Here is a 17,622-nt window from a genome sequence, read left to right on the forward strand (position 1 = left end):
TCAAACTCCTGACCTCAGGTGATCCACCCGCCTCATCCTCCCAAAGTGTTGGGATTACAGGTGTGAGCCACCACATCTGGCTTCTGCCCTGAATTTCTGATCTGACCTTGAGTGCCTGGAATGGGCACCCTGCCTCAGCCTGGCCCCCTGTACATGACATAAGAGGGAATGGCAGCAGCTCTCTTGGGGAACCTCAGTGAGGATTGGAGGGCAAGTCGAGAAAGGACAGCCGTGTTTAGATGTGTGGGGGTGTAACCTACTCATCCTGGCTATGTGATCCCAGGCAGTCTCTTGACTGTGGGAGGTGTAACCTACTCATCCTGGCTGTGTGATCCCAGGCAGTCTCTTGACCCCTCTAGTGCTTCAGGTCACTTGTCTGTGAAATGGAGCCACAGTGGCTCTGCCTCACTGGATTTTCAGAGTGATTGGTGACGTCGTGGCTGTGAAGTGCTGGGCTCAGTGCCTGCCCTCCATGCGTGTGAAGACGCAATAAAGATGTAAGTGTGACCTTACTGAAAATGGACACGACTTCTGTTAATCAACCAATCACATGATGTGTGGAATCCCTAACTCACTCCAGCACTAGAGTCTGAGGAACGCTGCAAACATCAAATTTCAGATCTGGCTTCTAATGAAGTGATGCCGATTTTCTTGTATCGTGGGTGGTTTAGCACAGACTGCTACAGACATGAAATGCTAGTTCCAGACACCCACTAGCAGCGTTCTGGGAGAGGCCTGCAAGTTGTTGGGCACTGGAACACGCTTTTCTGTGGTTCACAACGGAAACTTGTAGATTCTGAAAGTGGAGGGGGAATGGGGCTGCAGTTGGGAGCCATCACCCGCTGGGGGCGCACAGTGAGTGCAGCCTCCGTCATGGGCTCTGCCGACGCACCTGGGGAAGGAGATGGGAGGCGTGCAGAGGCACCGTTTAGCTGCCACAGGAGCTGCCAGGAAAGGCGCAGCGATCAGATCCTCCCCTGAGCGTGCACTGTCTAGGGCGGCTGTCCTAGCTTCTCAGCAGGTTGTCATCTGCGGCTCACCAGAGAGAGATGCTGCCCTGGTGACTGCCACTCTGCTGGCTCGGGACCCTGGCAGGTTCAGGAGCTGATGGCATCTGGAGGGTGGGTGGCATTTGGTGGCTGGAGTTGGGAGCCAGCTCCTGGAGGAGTCACAGAAGGAGAAGGGGTGGGTGGGTCCAGCCACCATCCTGCTGGTCCCAGCACAGAGCTCCTGCCCAGGAGGAAATATGCACACGTGGTTGGTTTATGGGAGGGAGGCTGGGCGGGCTGTTACATGGTTGGTCTCACCGTCACAGGGAAGGCAGCAGCAAGGCTGGAGCAGGGGACCTGAGCCCTGAAGTCCTCCCCAGCCCCATCATCCCAGCCCTAATGAGGAGGTAGGAGCTTTCTGTCCCCAGAGCACCTCTCCGCAGGCCCCACAATGCCCCAGTGTTCCAAGTCTCAATTGCTCTTTCAAGCGGTTACAATCCCCCACTTCTTCAGAAGCACTGTGGTTGGGACAAAGGTACCTTTCATGGTACACGTGGCTCAGCTTCCGGTGCCACAGGACATAAAGTCGGGGTGCTGTCCCCTGCCGACCCCAGAAGGAATGGGCGCATTGTGAAAGGGAGAGAAACAGTGCTAAGACAAGGCATGCACAGATGGAACTCCCCAAAGACTGCAGATGAGGAGGGGTCCCCCGCGCCTTCTAGGACCAGCTCCGGTGCCCTGGGATCCCAGAGTGCATGGTGCTCAAGGAGAAACGCGTTTGCATGTTTCAGCTTCACAGTTTGCCTGGGGCAGTCTTGTTACCCAACTCTGCACCTTGTACTGCAGGCCAGAGGTGTGCGCAGGAGCACTGCCCTGGGGCCGTCCCAGAAGCCTTGTCCCTGCTGACAGGGTGAGGTTTGCTTGTTGAGCTTCTGGTGTCAAGGCCTAAGTTATTAGTTATTATTAGCCAATTCCTGGAGGCTGAGGTTATCCAGGATACAAATATTTATGCCTTTTAAGGTGTACTGAACAGAGCTTGTGGGCTTTTAAGTGGACCCTTTTTATCTTCACCCGAATCTTGCTCTCCTCCAGTTTGGGAAAGTTTGCGCCAGGTAGTGTTCCCAGCACTGAGCCTGGCACTGGGCCAGGCTGTAGGGACATTGCGTCCCAGGAAGTGAAATCATTGTAGGGCAGTCCCAATCAAGACACAGTATGAGTTCACCCTTAAAACTCCCCATCCACTTCAAGCAAAGCAATTGCATATACTTCAGGATTTTTTTTGTTTTGTTTTGTTTTGTTTTGTTTTTGAGACAAGGTCTCACTCTGTGATCCTCTCATCTCAAGCCTCCTGAGTTGCTGGGACTATAGGTATGCACCACCTTGCCTGGCTAAGTTTTAAAATCTGATTTAATTTATGTAGAGACAGAGTTTCTATGTTGCCCAGGCTGGTTTTGAACTCCTGGGCTCAAGTGGGCCTCCTACCTTGGCTTCCCAAAATGCTGGGATTACAGGTGTGTGCCACTGGAACACTGTTTGAGAACTGTAAGCCACCAGTTTAAGACCTGGACCTGGAATGGGCATCTTAAAGCACCAGGTGGAGGCAACCATTGCATTTTAGGCAGAACTCATAACAGAGAAGGAGAATAAAATGACTATCATTCAAGTTGAGGCTGCAAGCCAAAGTTCTGAAGTGTGTAAGAAAGACATGCCTTAAGAAAAATAGCTTTTGCAATGTGTTAGGAAATGGGTTTACCAAGACTGACATACAAAGAGTAGAACATGTTTAAAATGGATGCAAACGAAGTATGTTTAAATTCTTCAAGAGACAAATGAAAGACTAACACCCATATTAAAGAATGAGAAAATACAAAACGTAAGCAGGCACCTATGAATCAGGAGCAGACAGGGGCCAGGCGTGGTGGCTCATGCCTGTAATCCCATCACTTTGGGAGAACAAGGCAGGCAGATCACTTGAACCCAGGAGTTCGAGACCAGCCTGGGCAATATGATGAGACCCCCCCACCGTTTCTACAAAAAATACAAAAATTAGCTGGATGTGGTGGCATGCACCTGTAGTCCCAGCTACTTAGGAGGCTGAGGTGGGACAATTACTTGAACCCAGGAGGTTGAGGCTGCAGTGAACCATGATCACACCACTGTACTCCAGCCTGGGCAACAGAGTGAGATCCTGTCTCAAAAAATAAAACAAAATAAATTAAAAACAGATGGGTATGAAAATCAACCAATTAGACATCCTGAAAATGTAACTAGTCATTGAAATAACTGAACAGTAAAAATTCTAGACTGGGCACAGTCAAAGTGAGAATTAATGAACTGAAAAATATTACAGAGAATATGCCCAGGAATCAGAACAGAGAGATAACAAGAAAAAAAGAGAAAAACTAAGAGATCTGGAGGATATATGATAGATAGAAAGACTCCAATGTAGTAGGAGTTCTAGAAGAAAGCAGAGGAAATGAGGCTAGGCACTGTGGCTCACACCTGTAATACTAGCATTTTGGGAGGCCAAAGAATGAGGATCAATTGCACTCAGGAGTTCTAGACCAGCCTGGGCAACATAGTGGGACCCCATCTCTAAAAAAAATTTAAAAAATCAGTCCAGGTATGGTGGCTTGTACCTTTAGTCCCAGCTTCTCAGGAGGCTGAGGCAGGAGGGTGGCTTGAGCCTGGGAGATCCAGGCCGCAGTGAGCTATGATCACACCACTGCACTCTAGCCTGGGCAACATAGCAAGACCCTGTCTCTACAAAAAGCTTAAAAAATAAGCCGGCTTGGTGGTGCACACCTGTAGTCCCAGCCACTCAGGAGGCACAGACAGAAGAATCACTTGACACTAAGAGTTTGAGTTTGCAGTGAGCAGTGATTATGCCACTACACTCCAGCCTGGGCAACAGAGGGAGACTGTCTCAAAAAATAAATATGTAAAAATAAATGTGCATTGGCATCTTATTCTATGATAGACAGTACATAGGCACTTGGGGCTATTGAAAGAAGAGAAACAAAGTCCTGGACCTCATGGAGCTTATGTCATGAGAGCCAGACAGGTAATTATTAAGTAAACAAATAATAGAATGTTATATAGTGATAAGAAGGCTGGGCATGGTGACTCACGCCTGTAATCCCAGCACTTTGGGAGGCTGAAGCAGGTGGATCACCTGAGGTCAGAAGTTCGAGACCAGCCTGGCCAACATGGTGAAACCCCATCTCTACTAAAAATGCAAAAAATTAGCTGGGCGTGGTGGCAGATGCCTGTAATCCCAGCTACTTGGGAGGCTGAGGCAAGAAAATCATTTGAACCTGGGAGGTGGAGGTTGCAGTGAACCAAGATCACGTCACTGCACTCCAGCCTGGCAGCAGAGCGAGGTTCTGTCTCAAAAAAAAAAAAAAAAAAAAAAAAAAAAAAAAAAAAAAAAAAGGGTATTATATAGTGGTAAGAAAATAATAACCAGGGTGTACTGGGTTAAATCCAAAAATGCCTGTCCACCTGGAGCCTCAGAACATGGCCTTATTTGGAAACAGGGTTTTTACAGATGTAATTAGTTAAAAAGAGGTCACTCTGGAGTAGAGTGGGCCCTAAATCCAAAACCCAGTGCCCTCCTAAGATGAGAGTACACAGAGAGACACAGAAAGAGGCCGGCTGTGCACACACGGAGGCAGAGACTGGAAGGACACAGTCACAGCAAGGAGTGCCAGGGACTGCCGCCAACACCAGAAGCTGGAGGGGCAGGAAGGACCCTCCCCTAGAGCCTGCAGAGGGAGCCCGGCCCTGCCAACACGTGATTTAGGTTTCTGGCCTCTAGAACTATGGGAGAATAAAGTCCTGGTGTTTGGCCCCCGGTTTGGGATGCTTTGTTCCAGCAGCCTGAGGAAGCTAGTGGAGACGGATGGGAAAGCCCCGCCCTCTCCTCCAATCTGCCTTGTTCTCGACTTTACATTTGTTGAACTTTTGTTCAAAGCCAAAAGGTGGCCTGAGATGCCATCGCCAGAGGTGGCCAAGCCCTGGAGTCCACCCCCGCCTTTAACCGGGGACCTTGGTTCACAGGCACCAAGGACGCCTAAAGCCTGGCACTTTGAAGTCAAAGTAATTTTGCTGTGAGCTGAATGTGTAAGATGACACTTTAAAGGGTGTGTACGTAGTTACAGGTTTCTAGAAAAGAAACGTGTTATTTGGTGCTGGATTTTGGTGTCTCCGCCTCGGCCCATGGTCCCACCAAAACCCTGCCAGGCTCTCCTCTCCTGACTCCATGAGATATCTCTGCTGTCTTCCTCACCATCCCTCCTCTGTCCCCAGTCTGCGTCTCTCTCAGCTCCCCACTCCCTCCGACTCTCCTCCTCCTTTCTGTTGTTCTGCGGCTGGAACATCTTAATTTCACATGCTGCCCCCTGAGATTGTACAGTCTCCCCTGCAGGTGTTCTGTAAATATCCTATCGACACTTTTACACAAAAATCACTCAAATGAGATTTAAAGGAAGAAAAGCCAGTGGCTCTGGTGTGGACATAGCTACGAGATCTCCAAAGGGGAATGTTCGCCTTGGGTTTTGGCTCCAGCATCAGGCACAGCCTCATAGATCCCTTAGGATTTACACCTCTCACCCCTCAAAACCAAGAGCCATGCCCTGTTCCCCCATTGGAAACATGCTTTTGCCTCTGAGGAACTCAAAGCCCAGCCTTATCTGATGATGCCACTCTCCCTGGTAGGGTATACTTCAATGTATTGATTTAACTGTCATGAGATTCTGGCCTGTTGGAGAAATAACTGAAATCACTTGTTATTTCAATCACTCTTTTTTGTCATTGTTGTTTGACTGGCTCTGTCATTATGCTACAAGCCGCCGTTACGTTTCTAGATGACGGAAGTTTCCGAAAGTAGTGCAAAGTGGTGCTGTGCTGTCTGTCTGGCTGATGTCTGGCGAGGCTCAGATCCCTGTCCAGACTGTGGGGAATAAAAGTGTCTAAAGGCGCATTGTTCCCGTTAGCATCACACCAGCCTCATACCCTGACAATGCGAGCTTTCTCTTCCCCACCGCCTACCCACGAGGACCCCAGACACAGGTGGGAGCACCGGGGGCCCACCCTGGCAGCTTGGTTGCTGGACTAGCCGTCTTCTGCCCAGGAGAGAAGACGCTGTACAGTGCCTTGGGCTGTGACGTGCCAGATGTGGTATTGTCTCGTGCCACCCCCCCTTAAGGCGCTTGGTAGGTGCCACATGCCGTATTCTCTCGTGCCACCCCCCTGAGGGCACATAGTAGGTCCCACTGTCCCTGCTTCAGAGCCTGTGTCCTGAGCCAGCCAGTTCCTAAGTGCTAGCACCTGAGCTCTAGGCCAGCTCTCCCTGCAAACCACAAAAACACCCACCCTGTGACTGGCACTCAATTCCTCAATTCCTCGTCCATCCCCTGGCTTCGGTGGTCTCTGACTTCTTGCAGCTCTGCTCAGTGTTCAAGGAGCAGCTCTGTTAGGATCCTAGCGAACTAGATAAACTTTGTTAGTATTTCCAGCCATTTCACATGGTATGTGGCCTCACATTCTGGGAATTAGTCTAAGCTGCACTTGGCCTCAGCCAATGTTCTTCTCCGGGGTCAAACTCACAGTTTAGGCTGGACTAGAGGATGATGGAGGGGCTCACAGTTCTTGGGACTTTCTGAGGAATTTTGCTCCCTGGAGTTTCTCCAGTGGCTGAAGGAAACCACGCCCTCACTGACTCCTCCGTGAGGACTTGCCGCCAGAGTGAGTTAATCAATCTGCAGGAGCCATGTTGGCTCAGCTCCATGCCTACAGGAAATCAACAGAATCCAAAAAAACCCGTTTTTGTTGTTTTTTAAAAATCCTGTGATGGTGAGATAAGCTAGGCTAATAAAACATTCTTTTCTGTGTTATAACAAATTCATCAGAGCAGACCCAGGACAGAGCAACCTCTATAAAACAATCCCACAAGGACTCTAGACTAGGAGGGCAATAGAATTCTCAGCATCCAGGATGACTGACTGGCACTGAGATTTCTTCCCCTGAATAGGAGTCTGGCTGATTGGCCATTGTGGGGACACCAAGGACCCATCCTTGGCCTGAGGCTTTGTGGGGGATGGAGGCAAGAGTGCTTTCTTTCATTTTCTATTCTTTCTTCTGTTCAATGCCCAAAATAAACAAAAACAACCAGTGCAGAAGTGGGGTTTTCCCACAGCACCCCTACTCCGTCCTCCTTTAGGGATGCCTGCTCCTTTCCTGGCAGGAGACAGAAGTGTCCTTCGTTAAAGTATCCTGGGCCACTGTCAAGGCCTCCATCAGCTAAGCCTACAGGGCATGCAACTCTCCAGTAGTTAGCGAGAGCTAGGAGGGAGATGGAGGCGAAGCCAGTGCCAGTGTCCGCTGGAAGCTTGGGTAGCTGTGGGAGGAAAAAGAGGAGAACGAGATATCAAGACGCAAAGAAGACTCAGGAAGTTTCCCAGGACCTCTCACTTCGGGGGAAGGACAGGTTGTGATGGTAACACAGCAGAGGATGTAAACCTCCCCCTAAGAGTTACAGTATTTAGAGAAAAGGCTCAGCACAGGGGCACTTGGAACTTTTGTTCCAAATCTAAAAATCCAAGAATAACCACCTGGAATAAACACAAGCCTATGCAGCAAGTGGGGTTCCCCTCAGGGTCCCATAGCCAGTGGGAGCTTACCACCCTCAGCTGGGCAACTGCCCATCCCCGCCGAAAAGACTCTCTCAGTCCAGGACTCACCCTGCACATCCCTAACCCCAGCCCCCTCAAATGCAACTTCCTGTTCTCCAGCTCCTCTTTCTTCTTTTTGCAAGGTCAAAAGCCAGGAATAACCTTTCTACGTCCCTAGATTTTCACTGGGTGATGAGTTTGGATCTGAGTCCCTGCCAAATCTCATGTTGAGATGTGATCACCAGCGTTGGAGTTGGGGCTTGGTGGGAGGTGTTTGGGTCATGGGAGTGGGTCCCTCCTGGCTTGGTGCTGTCTTCACAATAGTGAGTGAATTCTTGCAAGATCTGGTTGTTTAAAAGTGTATGGTGCTTCCTGCTCTTGCTCACATTCTTGCCATGTGAGGAGCCTGCTCTCTCTTCACCTTACACCATGGGTAAAATCTCCTTGAGGCCTCCCCGGAAGCTGAGCAGGTGCCGGCACCATGCTTATACAGCCTTCAGAACCATGAGCCAATTACACCTCTTTTCTTTATAAACTACTCAGCCTCAGGTATTCCTTTATAGCACTGCAAGAACAGCCTGACACAGAAAAGTGGTACTGAGGAGTGGGGAATTGCTATAAAGATACCTGAAAATGTGGAGACAACTTCGGAACTGGGTAATGGACAGAGGTTGGAAGAGTTTGGAGAGCTCAGAAGAAAACAGGAAGATGAGGGAAAGTTTGCAACTTCTTAGAGACTGGTTAATGGTTGTGACCAAACTGCTGACAGTGATGTGTGCAGTGAAGTCCAGGCTGATGTGGTCTCAGATGGAAAGGAAAAACTGATTGGGAACTGGAGCAAAGCTCACTCATGTTATGCCTTAGCAAAGAGCTTGGCTGCATTGTATTCATGCCCTAAGGATCTGTGGAATTTGAACTTAAGAGTGATGCCTTAGGGTATCTGGCAGAAGAAATTTCTAAGTAGCAAAGTGTTCAAGATGTGACCTGGCTGCTTCTAACAACTTATGTTCAGATGTGGAAGTAAAGAAATAACTTAAAGTTGGAATTTATATTTAACCCTTTTCCTGGTTGCCTCAAGAATACTCACCAGTGGCACTTGTGGCTGCAGCGTTTACCCTGAGATAACTTTGCCATGAGCTATCTTGCTTTTATTATTATTTTCACATCACTCTAGTATATTGACTTTGGAAACAACAGACATCATTCTATTTACGGCATTCTGGTTTTAGTTAGTGGTATTTCCACTTACAAAATGTAGTAATTTTCAACTGCTGAAAATGTCAAATCCTAGAAAACATAGCATTCTTACACGTGATGTTAACATTGTTCTTGAATAATTGTGGGTGAAAAACTCATTTAATGAATCTGAAACAGATGATTCTGATGATTCTGATGTTAGTTCTGTTTAGAAAGAATTCCCTGAACGTTTTTATATTTTATTTTCACATTGAAAATCAGTCAGATTTGCTTCAGCCTCAAAGAGTGAGTTTATATAAAATTAAATGAGCACTGGCTGTGAGCTGCACTTTTTTTTTTTCTAAATGGGAAAAAGATTAAAAGGAAAGCAGAGCATAAAGTTTGGGAAATTTTCAGCCTGGCCATATGGCAGAGAAAGAAAAATCATTACCAGAAGAGGAATTTGAACAGGTTGCAGAGCAACCACTTGCTAGAGAAACTTGCATGACTAAAAGGTAGCCAAGTGTTAAAAGCCAAAAAAAATGAGAACAAGGTCTTGATGGCATTTCAGAGACCTTCGAGGCAGCCCCTCGCACCACAGGCCCAGAGGCCTAGGAGGACTAAATGGTTCCATGGGCCAGACCTGGGACAGCACCGCTCTGTACAGCCTCAGAAGGCTCCAGCTGTGGCTCAAAGGGCCCCAGATACAGCTCAGGCTACTGCTTCAGAACATGCAAGCTGTAAGCCTTGGCAGCTTCCACATGGTGTTAAGTCTACAGACACACAGAGTGCAAGAGTGAGGGAGGCTTGCCAGCCTCTACCTAGATTTCACAGAATGTATGAGAAAGCCTCAGTGCCTAGAAAGAACCTAGGGGTGGAGGGGTGGAGCCCTCACAGAGAACCTCTACTAGGACAGGTCAAAAGGAAACTATGGGGTTGGAGTCCCCACATAGAGTCCCCACTGGGGCACTACCTAATAAAGCTGTGAGAAGGAGGCCATCATTCTCCAGACCCCAGAATGGTAGATCCACTGGCAGCTTGCATCCTAACCTTGGAAAAGCCATAGCGGTGGAGCTTCCCAAGGCCTTGGGAGCCCACCCCTTGCAGCAATGTGCCCTGGATGTGGGACATGGAGTCAAAGGAGATTATTTTGGAGCTTTAAGATTTAATGACACTCTGCTGAGTTTTAGACTTGCATGGGGACTGGAGCCCCTTTCTTTTGACTGATTTCTCCCTTTTGGAGGGGGAACATTTACCCACTGCCTCTACCCTGATTGTGTCTTGGAGGTAAGTAACTTGTTTTGATTTTACAGGCCCATAGATAAGAGGAACTCATCTCAAGATGAGATTTTGGACTTGGGAGTTTGGAGTTAATGCTGGAATGAGTGAAGACTGGGGGACTATTGGAAAGGCATTATTGTATTTTTTTTTTTTTTTTTTTTTTGAGACAGTCTTGCTCTGTTGCCCAGGCTGGAGTGCAGTGGTGTGATCTCGGCTCACTGCAAGCTTCGCCTCCCAGGTTCATGCCATTCTCCTGCCTCAGCCTCTCAAGTGGCTGGGACTACAGGCACCCGCCACCACGCCTGACTAGTTTTTTTTTTTTTTTTTTTTTTTTTGCATTTTTAGTAGAGATGGGGTTTCACCATGTTAGCCAGGAAGGTCTCGATCTCCTGACCTCATGATCCTCCCACTTCAGCCTCCCAAAGTGCTGGGATTACAGACGTGAGCCACCATGCCTGGCCCATTATTGTATTTTGCAATGTGAGAAAGACTTGAGATTTGAGGGGCCAGTGGCAGAATGATACAGTTTGGATACGTGTCCCTGCCCAACTCTCATGTCGAAATGTAATCCTCAATGTTGGAGGTGGAGTCTGGTGGGAGGTATTTGGGTGCTGTCCTTGCAATAGTGAGTTTATGCAAGACTGGTTGTTTAAAGTGTGTGGCACCTCCCCGATCCCTCTTGCGCCTGCTCTGGCCACATGATCTGCCTGTTCCTGCTTCACCTTCTGCCATGAGTAAAAGTTCCTTGAGACCTCCTCACAAGGTGAGCTGATGCTGGCACCATGCTTCCTGTATAGCCTGCAGAACTGTGAGCCAATTAACCCTATTTTTTTTTGTTTAAATAAATTATCCCGCCACAGGTATTTCTTTATAGCAATACAAGAACAGCCTAATACAGGTAACTAGTTCAAGGTCAAGCACAACTGTAACACACACACACACACACACACACACAAACAAAAACAACAGAGGCATAGAGGAACAGGAGAAAAATGGATGGAGTCTCAGATCCCACTCAGATGGTGAAGGGGGGATTCATGTCCAAAGTCAATGTCCATGAACCTGGACAGCAAATGGACTACAGCAGGCTGCCCTGCTCTGTGGGGAAAAGGGAGGGAGAGGAGGAAATTCATTAAGGGAGGGAGGATAAAGTCATGCACTTCCTCTTGTCAGACCCCTGCTGTCAGGGCCACTCTGTCAGGTCAGGGCATCAGGTCAGTCTTTTATTTGAGACCAGGGCTAAGCTGCTCTCCCCAGGCCAGAGGAGGAGGAGGCTCCTGCTGAATCTGAACTATTCTGTCCTTACAACAATCACTGTTTTCATATTTTTTTCCTGCAGCTTATTTCCTTCTTCCAACTGTCCTTTTTTATTTTTCACTGTAGAGGAACACCAAATAATTTTTTTAATGGAACTTGTCTGAAGGAAAAATAAAAGTTCAAATGTTAATGTAGAGGGATCGATTGGATCAATTGCAAAAAAAAAAAAAAAAAAAAAACCGTAGCCACTGTTGTCTCCAAGAGCCTTTATTGAAGCCTTCCTCATGCCTGAGCTCCCTCTCTGGCTACTGGAGGGCCAGAGGAGTCTCTCCCACTGGCTTCATCTGCTGCCCCTGGCTCCTGGCTAAGTCCCACAGAGCTGGGCTGGATCCCGCTTCAGCCTTCTGAGTGCAGGGCAGCCAGGGAGATCATGAGCGGCTCATCAGCACCACCTACTGGACGCAGTTCTTACCTTGACCTTGCTTTTAACCACTGCATAACTTCCTCTATCTACAGTTCTAATATTCAATAATATATTTGTATTGTCAAATGAGTGGTTATAGCTATGATTATTTTTATAATGACTGTATTGTGATATAATTCTTATACCTTACAATTGGCCCATTTAAACTGTAATTTTAATGGCTTTTAGTATATTCAGAATTGTACAACCATTGCCACAATTGGATTTTATAACATTTTCATCACCCCAAATTCATTAGCACTCCCTTCCTATTTTCCCACTGGGTAACCACCAATCTACTTTCTGTCTCTATGAAGTTACCTACTCTAGACTGTTACATAAATGGAATCACAATACATGGCCGCTGTGTCTGGCTTATTTCATTTAGCACAATGTGTTCAAACTTTGTCTACACTGTAGCATGTACCAGTACTTCATTCCTTTTTATGTAAGATGAAAATCATTTTGTATAGCCAAATAATATTTCAGTGAAATATACCACGTTTTATTTATCCATTCATTCATTAATGAACATTTGTCTTGTTTCTGCCTTTTGGCTACTATGAATAATGCCGCTATAAACATCCACATACCAGTTTTTGTGTGGACATATGTTTTCACTTGTCTTGGATATGTACTCAGGAGTAGAACTGCTGGGTCATATGGTGACTCTATGTTTAATTGATCAAGGAACTTTCAGACTGTTTTCCACAGTGGCTGTAGGCTTTTGCATTCCCATCAGCAGTACATGAAGTTTCCAATTTCTCTACATCTTTGTCAAAACTCATTAGTGTCTGGCTTTTTAGTTCTAGCCATCCTAGCGGGTAGGAAGTGGTGTCTCATGTAGATTGATTTGTGTTTTCCTGATGGCTAATCATGCTGAGCCTAAACTTTCCATGTGTTTATTGGCCATTTGCATATTTTCTTTGAGGAAATGTTTATTCAAATCCTTTGCACATTTTTAATTGGGCTGTCTTTTATTATTGAACTATAATTATTATTTATATTCTCAACATAAGTCCTTTATCAGATATATGATTTGCAATCCCTCCCCCCACATTCTACGTGTTGTCTTTTCATTTTCTTGATGGTGTTCTTTGGTGCACAAATGTTTTTATTTTTGATGAAGTCCAATTTATCGATTTTTTGGTGTCATATCTTAAGAAACCATCACCTCATCCAAAGGTAAGAAGATTTACAGCTATTTTTTTTTTTTAAGAGTTGTATGGTTTTAGTACTTTCATTTAGGTCTTTGATCATTTTGGGTTAGTTCTTACATATGGTGTGAGGAAGGGGGTGAAACTTTATCATTTGCATGTGGATATCCATTCTCCCAGCACTATTTATTGAAAAGACTATTTTTCCCCCATTGAATGATCTCTGCACCCTTGATGAAAATCAGTTGATCATAAATGTGAGGATTTATTTCTGGATTTTCGGTTCTATCTGATTGATATGTATGTGTGTCCTTAAGCCAGTTCACTCTCCAGAATATTTATAACTATTCTTAAACTTTACAATTTCCTCTTGATTATTCTCCAGCAAAATTCAGACTCTCTTACTAGAACGTTTTGATACATTCCTACTTCAAAATGAGGAAACTTCCAGAGGTTCAAACTTCTGCCCTGAATGCCTGCCCTTCTCCAAGCTTACCCTTCCTTCCTTCCCAGTGTTCAGCACCAGTTTCTTCCAAGATGCTGCTGTTGACCATCCCCACCCCATGATTGGACACGGTCTGCATTTCATGGCACATCTGACTGCTTTCCTGACAGCTGGTGAGCTCTCTGTCCTCTCAGAGCCACACATTTTCTGTAGCTCTTTGGTTGGGTCCTCGGCCACTGTGAGGCTCCCAGTCCCTGATTACAGCTGAGGAAATTCAGGCTCAGAGAGGTACCCGAAGGAGTACAGCTGGGATCTGGCAGGGCTGACTTGGTGCTGGCCCTCCTGACTGTTAGGCCTGTGGTCTCCCCGTGATGCCACCCCGACTGCACTGCTTTATCCACATGCCCTCATCCAGCATTGACTCTCACTCTGCCACCTTGTTTTGTGAACACAGGTTCTCTGTGGTCACTCAGATTTTATGCCAGCTGAATCCTAGCTGAAAAGTTCTTGAAGCCTGAACATCCCTGTAGCATTTCAGTGCTGATCTGACAGAAGGTAGAACAGCCAGGGAGTGGCTCTCCTTTTGGGCATGGGATAGATTGACCCCAGGTGCTGAGTGACACTCTGGTTAGAGAGATGCACTCTTTCTTGCCGTCTGGGACATTTTCAGTAGGACCAGATGTTTTGTTGGAAGTGAATTCCTAGAAGAGACAGAACACAGCTCCCCGTGCACAAATTCATTTCAGATGCACTGTGCAATGTGTTGTGGGTCTCGTCAGTTTGGATGCTCCCCAGCTCACCTTCACTCTATGGGGGCTTGAGGCCAAGGGATGGGCAGGGGCATGGACGAAGATTCAGCAATGCATTTGGGAACACATGGGAAGTGATGGAGGGGCCCTGCATGGTACCCCAACAAGGGGGGAGGTCTGGTGGGAGAAGCAGGTGGGCTCCACCATGTAAGACCTGGGAGCCATGGGGATATTTGCTTTACCCCAAGGGCAGTGGGACCTCTTGGAAGAGTTAAAACAGGGAGTCTTGCGATCTGCCCCACCTTTAAAAAGATCACCCAGGCTGCTTCGTGGAGAGTGGATTAGAGGACGCCATGAAAATGACAGAATGAAAAGTAAAATATTCAACCAACTGCTTTTCAAACAGCCTTGCAGATGATCCATTGTAAAATAAGCAACATCGGCGGGGCCACACCCTTGATGAGCGTCCTCTCAAGGACGCTCTTGAGCACATCTGTCTCTCAAGGTCTCGGGGATGGCACTGAGACTTCACCAGCCTAGTTCCCCTTGTTCTCCCTGTAACCCCTGCTCACCTCCACCTATGGAAAGGTGGCCATTTAAAGAATCATAGATTAAACAACTCGTAATTTTATAATGTAAAACATCTCAAACATTTAAAACAATATAAGATGGGATTCCAGAGACAAAAATAACAGAGACAGGCTGGGTTAAACTCTCCCCTCCTTCCTTCTGCTGCAGGAGGGTGGATTTGGCTTCTAAAGTGGAGCCCAGCTGGTCTCCTGGGGATAGCTGGTGGCTTTCCTAGCCAAAAATCTGACGTAGGGGGTCTGACCAAGGGCTGCAGCCCCCTTGGCCTTTCCCACCCCTCGCTCCCTCCCTCCTCTTCTCCAGCCCGCCTCTGATGGCTCGGGCTGCACTGGGGGAGACGTTGCTGACGGCCCCTCCAGATGTGCAGGTGGCCCCTGGGTCTGATGCCGGCAGCTCCCACTCCAGACAGGGCTCTGGGGGGCCTCTGTGAAGGGGTGACCCTTGCCCACTTTGCCACAGGACCTTCCTGTCATGGGTCAAGGAGGAATGCTGGCTCTTAGGCTCCCAAGGACACCCAGGTGGAGCCATCCCAGATGTGGACGGGCTGGGGAGACTGAGAAGGGGTCAGGGAGGGGAAAGGAGGGGGGAGACAGGGTTGTGGATGGGTCTCTCAGAGATGGGGTTTCACCATGTTGGCCAGGCTGGTCTTCAACTCCTGACCTCAAGTGATCTGCCCACCTCGACCTCCCAAAGTACTGGGATTACAGGCATGAACCACCACCTCAGACCTTTTTCTTCCTTTCCTGTGAAAGTACTGTGATTTCAGGAGCCAGTGGGAAGAAACCCCACAACACTGGATTTTAGGCATTGCTCAGAAATTCTTTTTTTTTTTTTTTCTTTTGAGACAGAGTCTCGCTCTGTCGCCCAGGCTGGAGTGCAGTGGCAAGATCTCGGCTCACTGCAGGCTCCGCCTCCCGGATTCACGCCATTCTCCTGCCTCAGCCTCCCAAGTAGCTGGGACTACAGGCGCCTCCAGCACGCCCGGCTTATTTTTTGTATTTTTAGTAGAGATGGGGTTTCACCGTGTTAGCCAGGATGGTCTCAATCTCCTGACCTTGTGATCTGCCCGGCTCGGCCTCCCAAAGTGCTGGGATTACAGGCGTGAGCCACCGCGCCTGGCCAGAAATTCTTTTGTCTACTACAGTAGTTCATCACACATGGAAGATTTTTGCGTGTTTGTTTTTGGTTCTACCTTGCTCTTTTCTCTCTTGTAAAGATCACCCTTCACTCCTGGGCGGCAGAACTGGCCTCCCCGAGGGGCCAGGAGGAAACACCTTATCCTAGGAATAAACGGAATGATGTTATTTAAAGACGAGCTTGTTAACTCAGTTTTTGTTTTATTAAAATTCTTTAGCATTGGAAATAAAGTGTTTGGGGAAAGACGTAGCAAAAAATACATGTTTGGTTCTACCGCCTTGTGTTATTTTATTCCGACTGACTGGAGGCAGCTGTGTGAGGTAACAGACCTTCTTGAGGAATTTGGAAGGTCCGAAGTCCAGCAACTGGTGTTGATTTTCATTCGTTCCTGCCGTGTCAAATCCTTCCAGGCTGCGTCCCTGCTGGCCGTGCTGCTGCTGCTGGAGGGCGGCATGTTCTCCTCACCCTCCCCTCCCCCAGTGCTGTTAGAGAAAGTCTTCCAGTACATTGACCTCCATCAGGATGACTTTGTGCAGGTAGGAGAAAGAAACTACACACAGAATGCTTGGATTATATCCTTTGGTATTTGGGTGAGACAATTATTTGCTTGGAGATGTGGATTTTTTTGCCTAATTCCATTTAAAATGCCTATGACTGCTCATTGGGTTAAAAATCTTCAGTATTCATTAGATAGATAGAAGAGATCCCTCCTAGCCATTCCTCCTGTAAAGGGCACTGGGTCTTCATAACCAGCACACTTGGTCCAGGGATGTCCACGCAGAGATGACCAGCACCTCTGCTGAGCTCGAGTCTGCCCTGATCCATCAGGTCGCCCATTCCTAATGCCACCTGACATTATTGTAAGGCCTGGGCAGAGCTGGGGAGCCAGGGAGCTCTGCAAAGTTCAGCAGCAATGTTGTTTGTTTTGTAGCATGTGTGCAATAGGCACTTTATCTCATTCATTCATTCATTCATTCATTCTTTCATTTAATTAATTTATTTGTTTTGAGACAGAGTCTTGCTCTGTCGCCCAGGCTTTAGTGCAGTGGTGAGACCTCGGCTCACCTCAACTTCCCAGATTCAGGTGATTCTCCTGCCTCAGCCTCAGCCTCTCAAGTAGCTGGGATTACAGGCACCTGCCAACACGCCTGGCTAATTTTTGTATTTTTTAGTAGAGACGGGATTTCCCCATGTTGGGCAGGCTGATTTTGAACTCCTGACCTCAAGTGATCTGCCCACCTCGGCCTCCCAAAGTGCTGGGATTGCAGGTGTGAGCCACCATGCCTGGCCCTCTTTTTTTTTATTTTTTGAGATAGGGTCTTGCTCTGTCACCCAGGCTGGAGTGCAGTGGCACAAACACAGCTCACTGCAGCCTCGACATCCTGGGTTCAAGTGATCCTTCTGCCTCAGCCTCCCAAGTTTATAATCCTTTGCTTCATCCCTAATTCACTATACAGGGTCTGTACATATACAGGGTGGGAGTGGGGCTAAAGTGGAGGGAGGGTGAGGAGGAATGGCAGAAAGAGGGAGGCCTGGGGAGCAGGAGGAGACAGGAGAAGGCATGGGAGAGCAGGAGCTTGCCTGAGCTCACAGACTCACCAGCTCCTCCCTACCCCCGCTCTCCTAGACTCTCTTGTCCCCTCTGTGGCCATCTGGTCCCATCCCTATACACCCCCACACATGTATCCTCACACACCCCCACACAC

General features: G+C 47.7%; 1 protein-coding gene across 3 annotated transcripts in view; it reads left to right on the forward strand.

Annotated features, from left to right (window-relative positions):
• CNDP1 (carnosine dipeptidase 1) overlaps positions 1 to 17,622 on the forward strand; it is a 56,241-nt gene that overhangs the window by 7,202 nt on the left and 31,417 nt on the right. The window contains exons 1-2 of one of the 3 annotated variants that reach the window (XM_054460784.2): positions 10,797 to 10,883; positions 16,327 to 16,452. The exons of 1 other annotated variant lie outside the window; for it this stretch is intronic. In XM_054460784.2, the coding sequence (XP_054316759.1) occupies positions 10,851 to 10,883; positions 16,327 to 16,452 (159 nt within the window). In that variant the 5' untranslated portion in view covers positions 10,797 to 10,850. Of the gene's footprint in view, positions 1 to 10,796; positions 10,884 to 16,326; positions 16,453 to 17,622 lie in introns of those variants that run through there. One more of the 3 variants, XM_054460785.2, reaches the window with a different exon arrangement.

Source organism: Pongo pygmaeus, chromosome 17 (assembly GCF_028885625.2).
Source record: "Pongo pygmaeus isolate AG05252 chromosome 17, NHGRI_mPonPyg2-v2.0_pri, whole genome shotgun sequence".
NCBI lineage: Eukaryota > Metazoa > Chordata > Mammalia > Primates > Hominidae > Pongo > Pongo pygmaeus.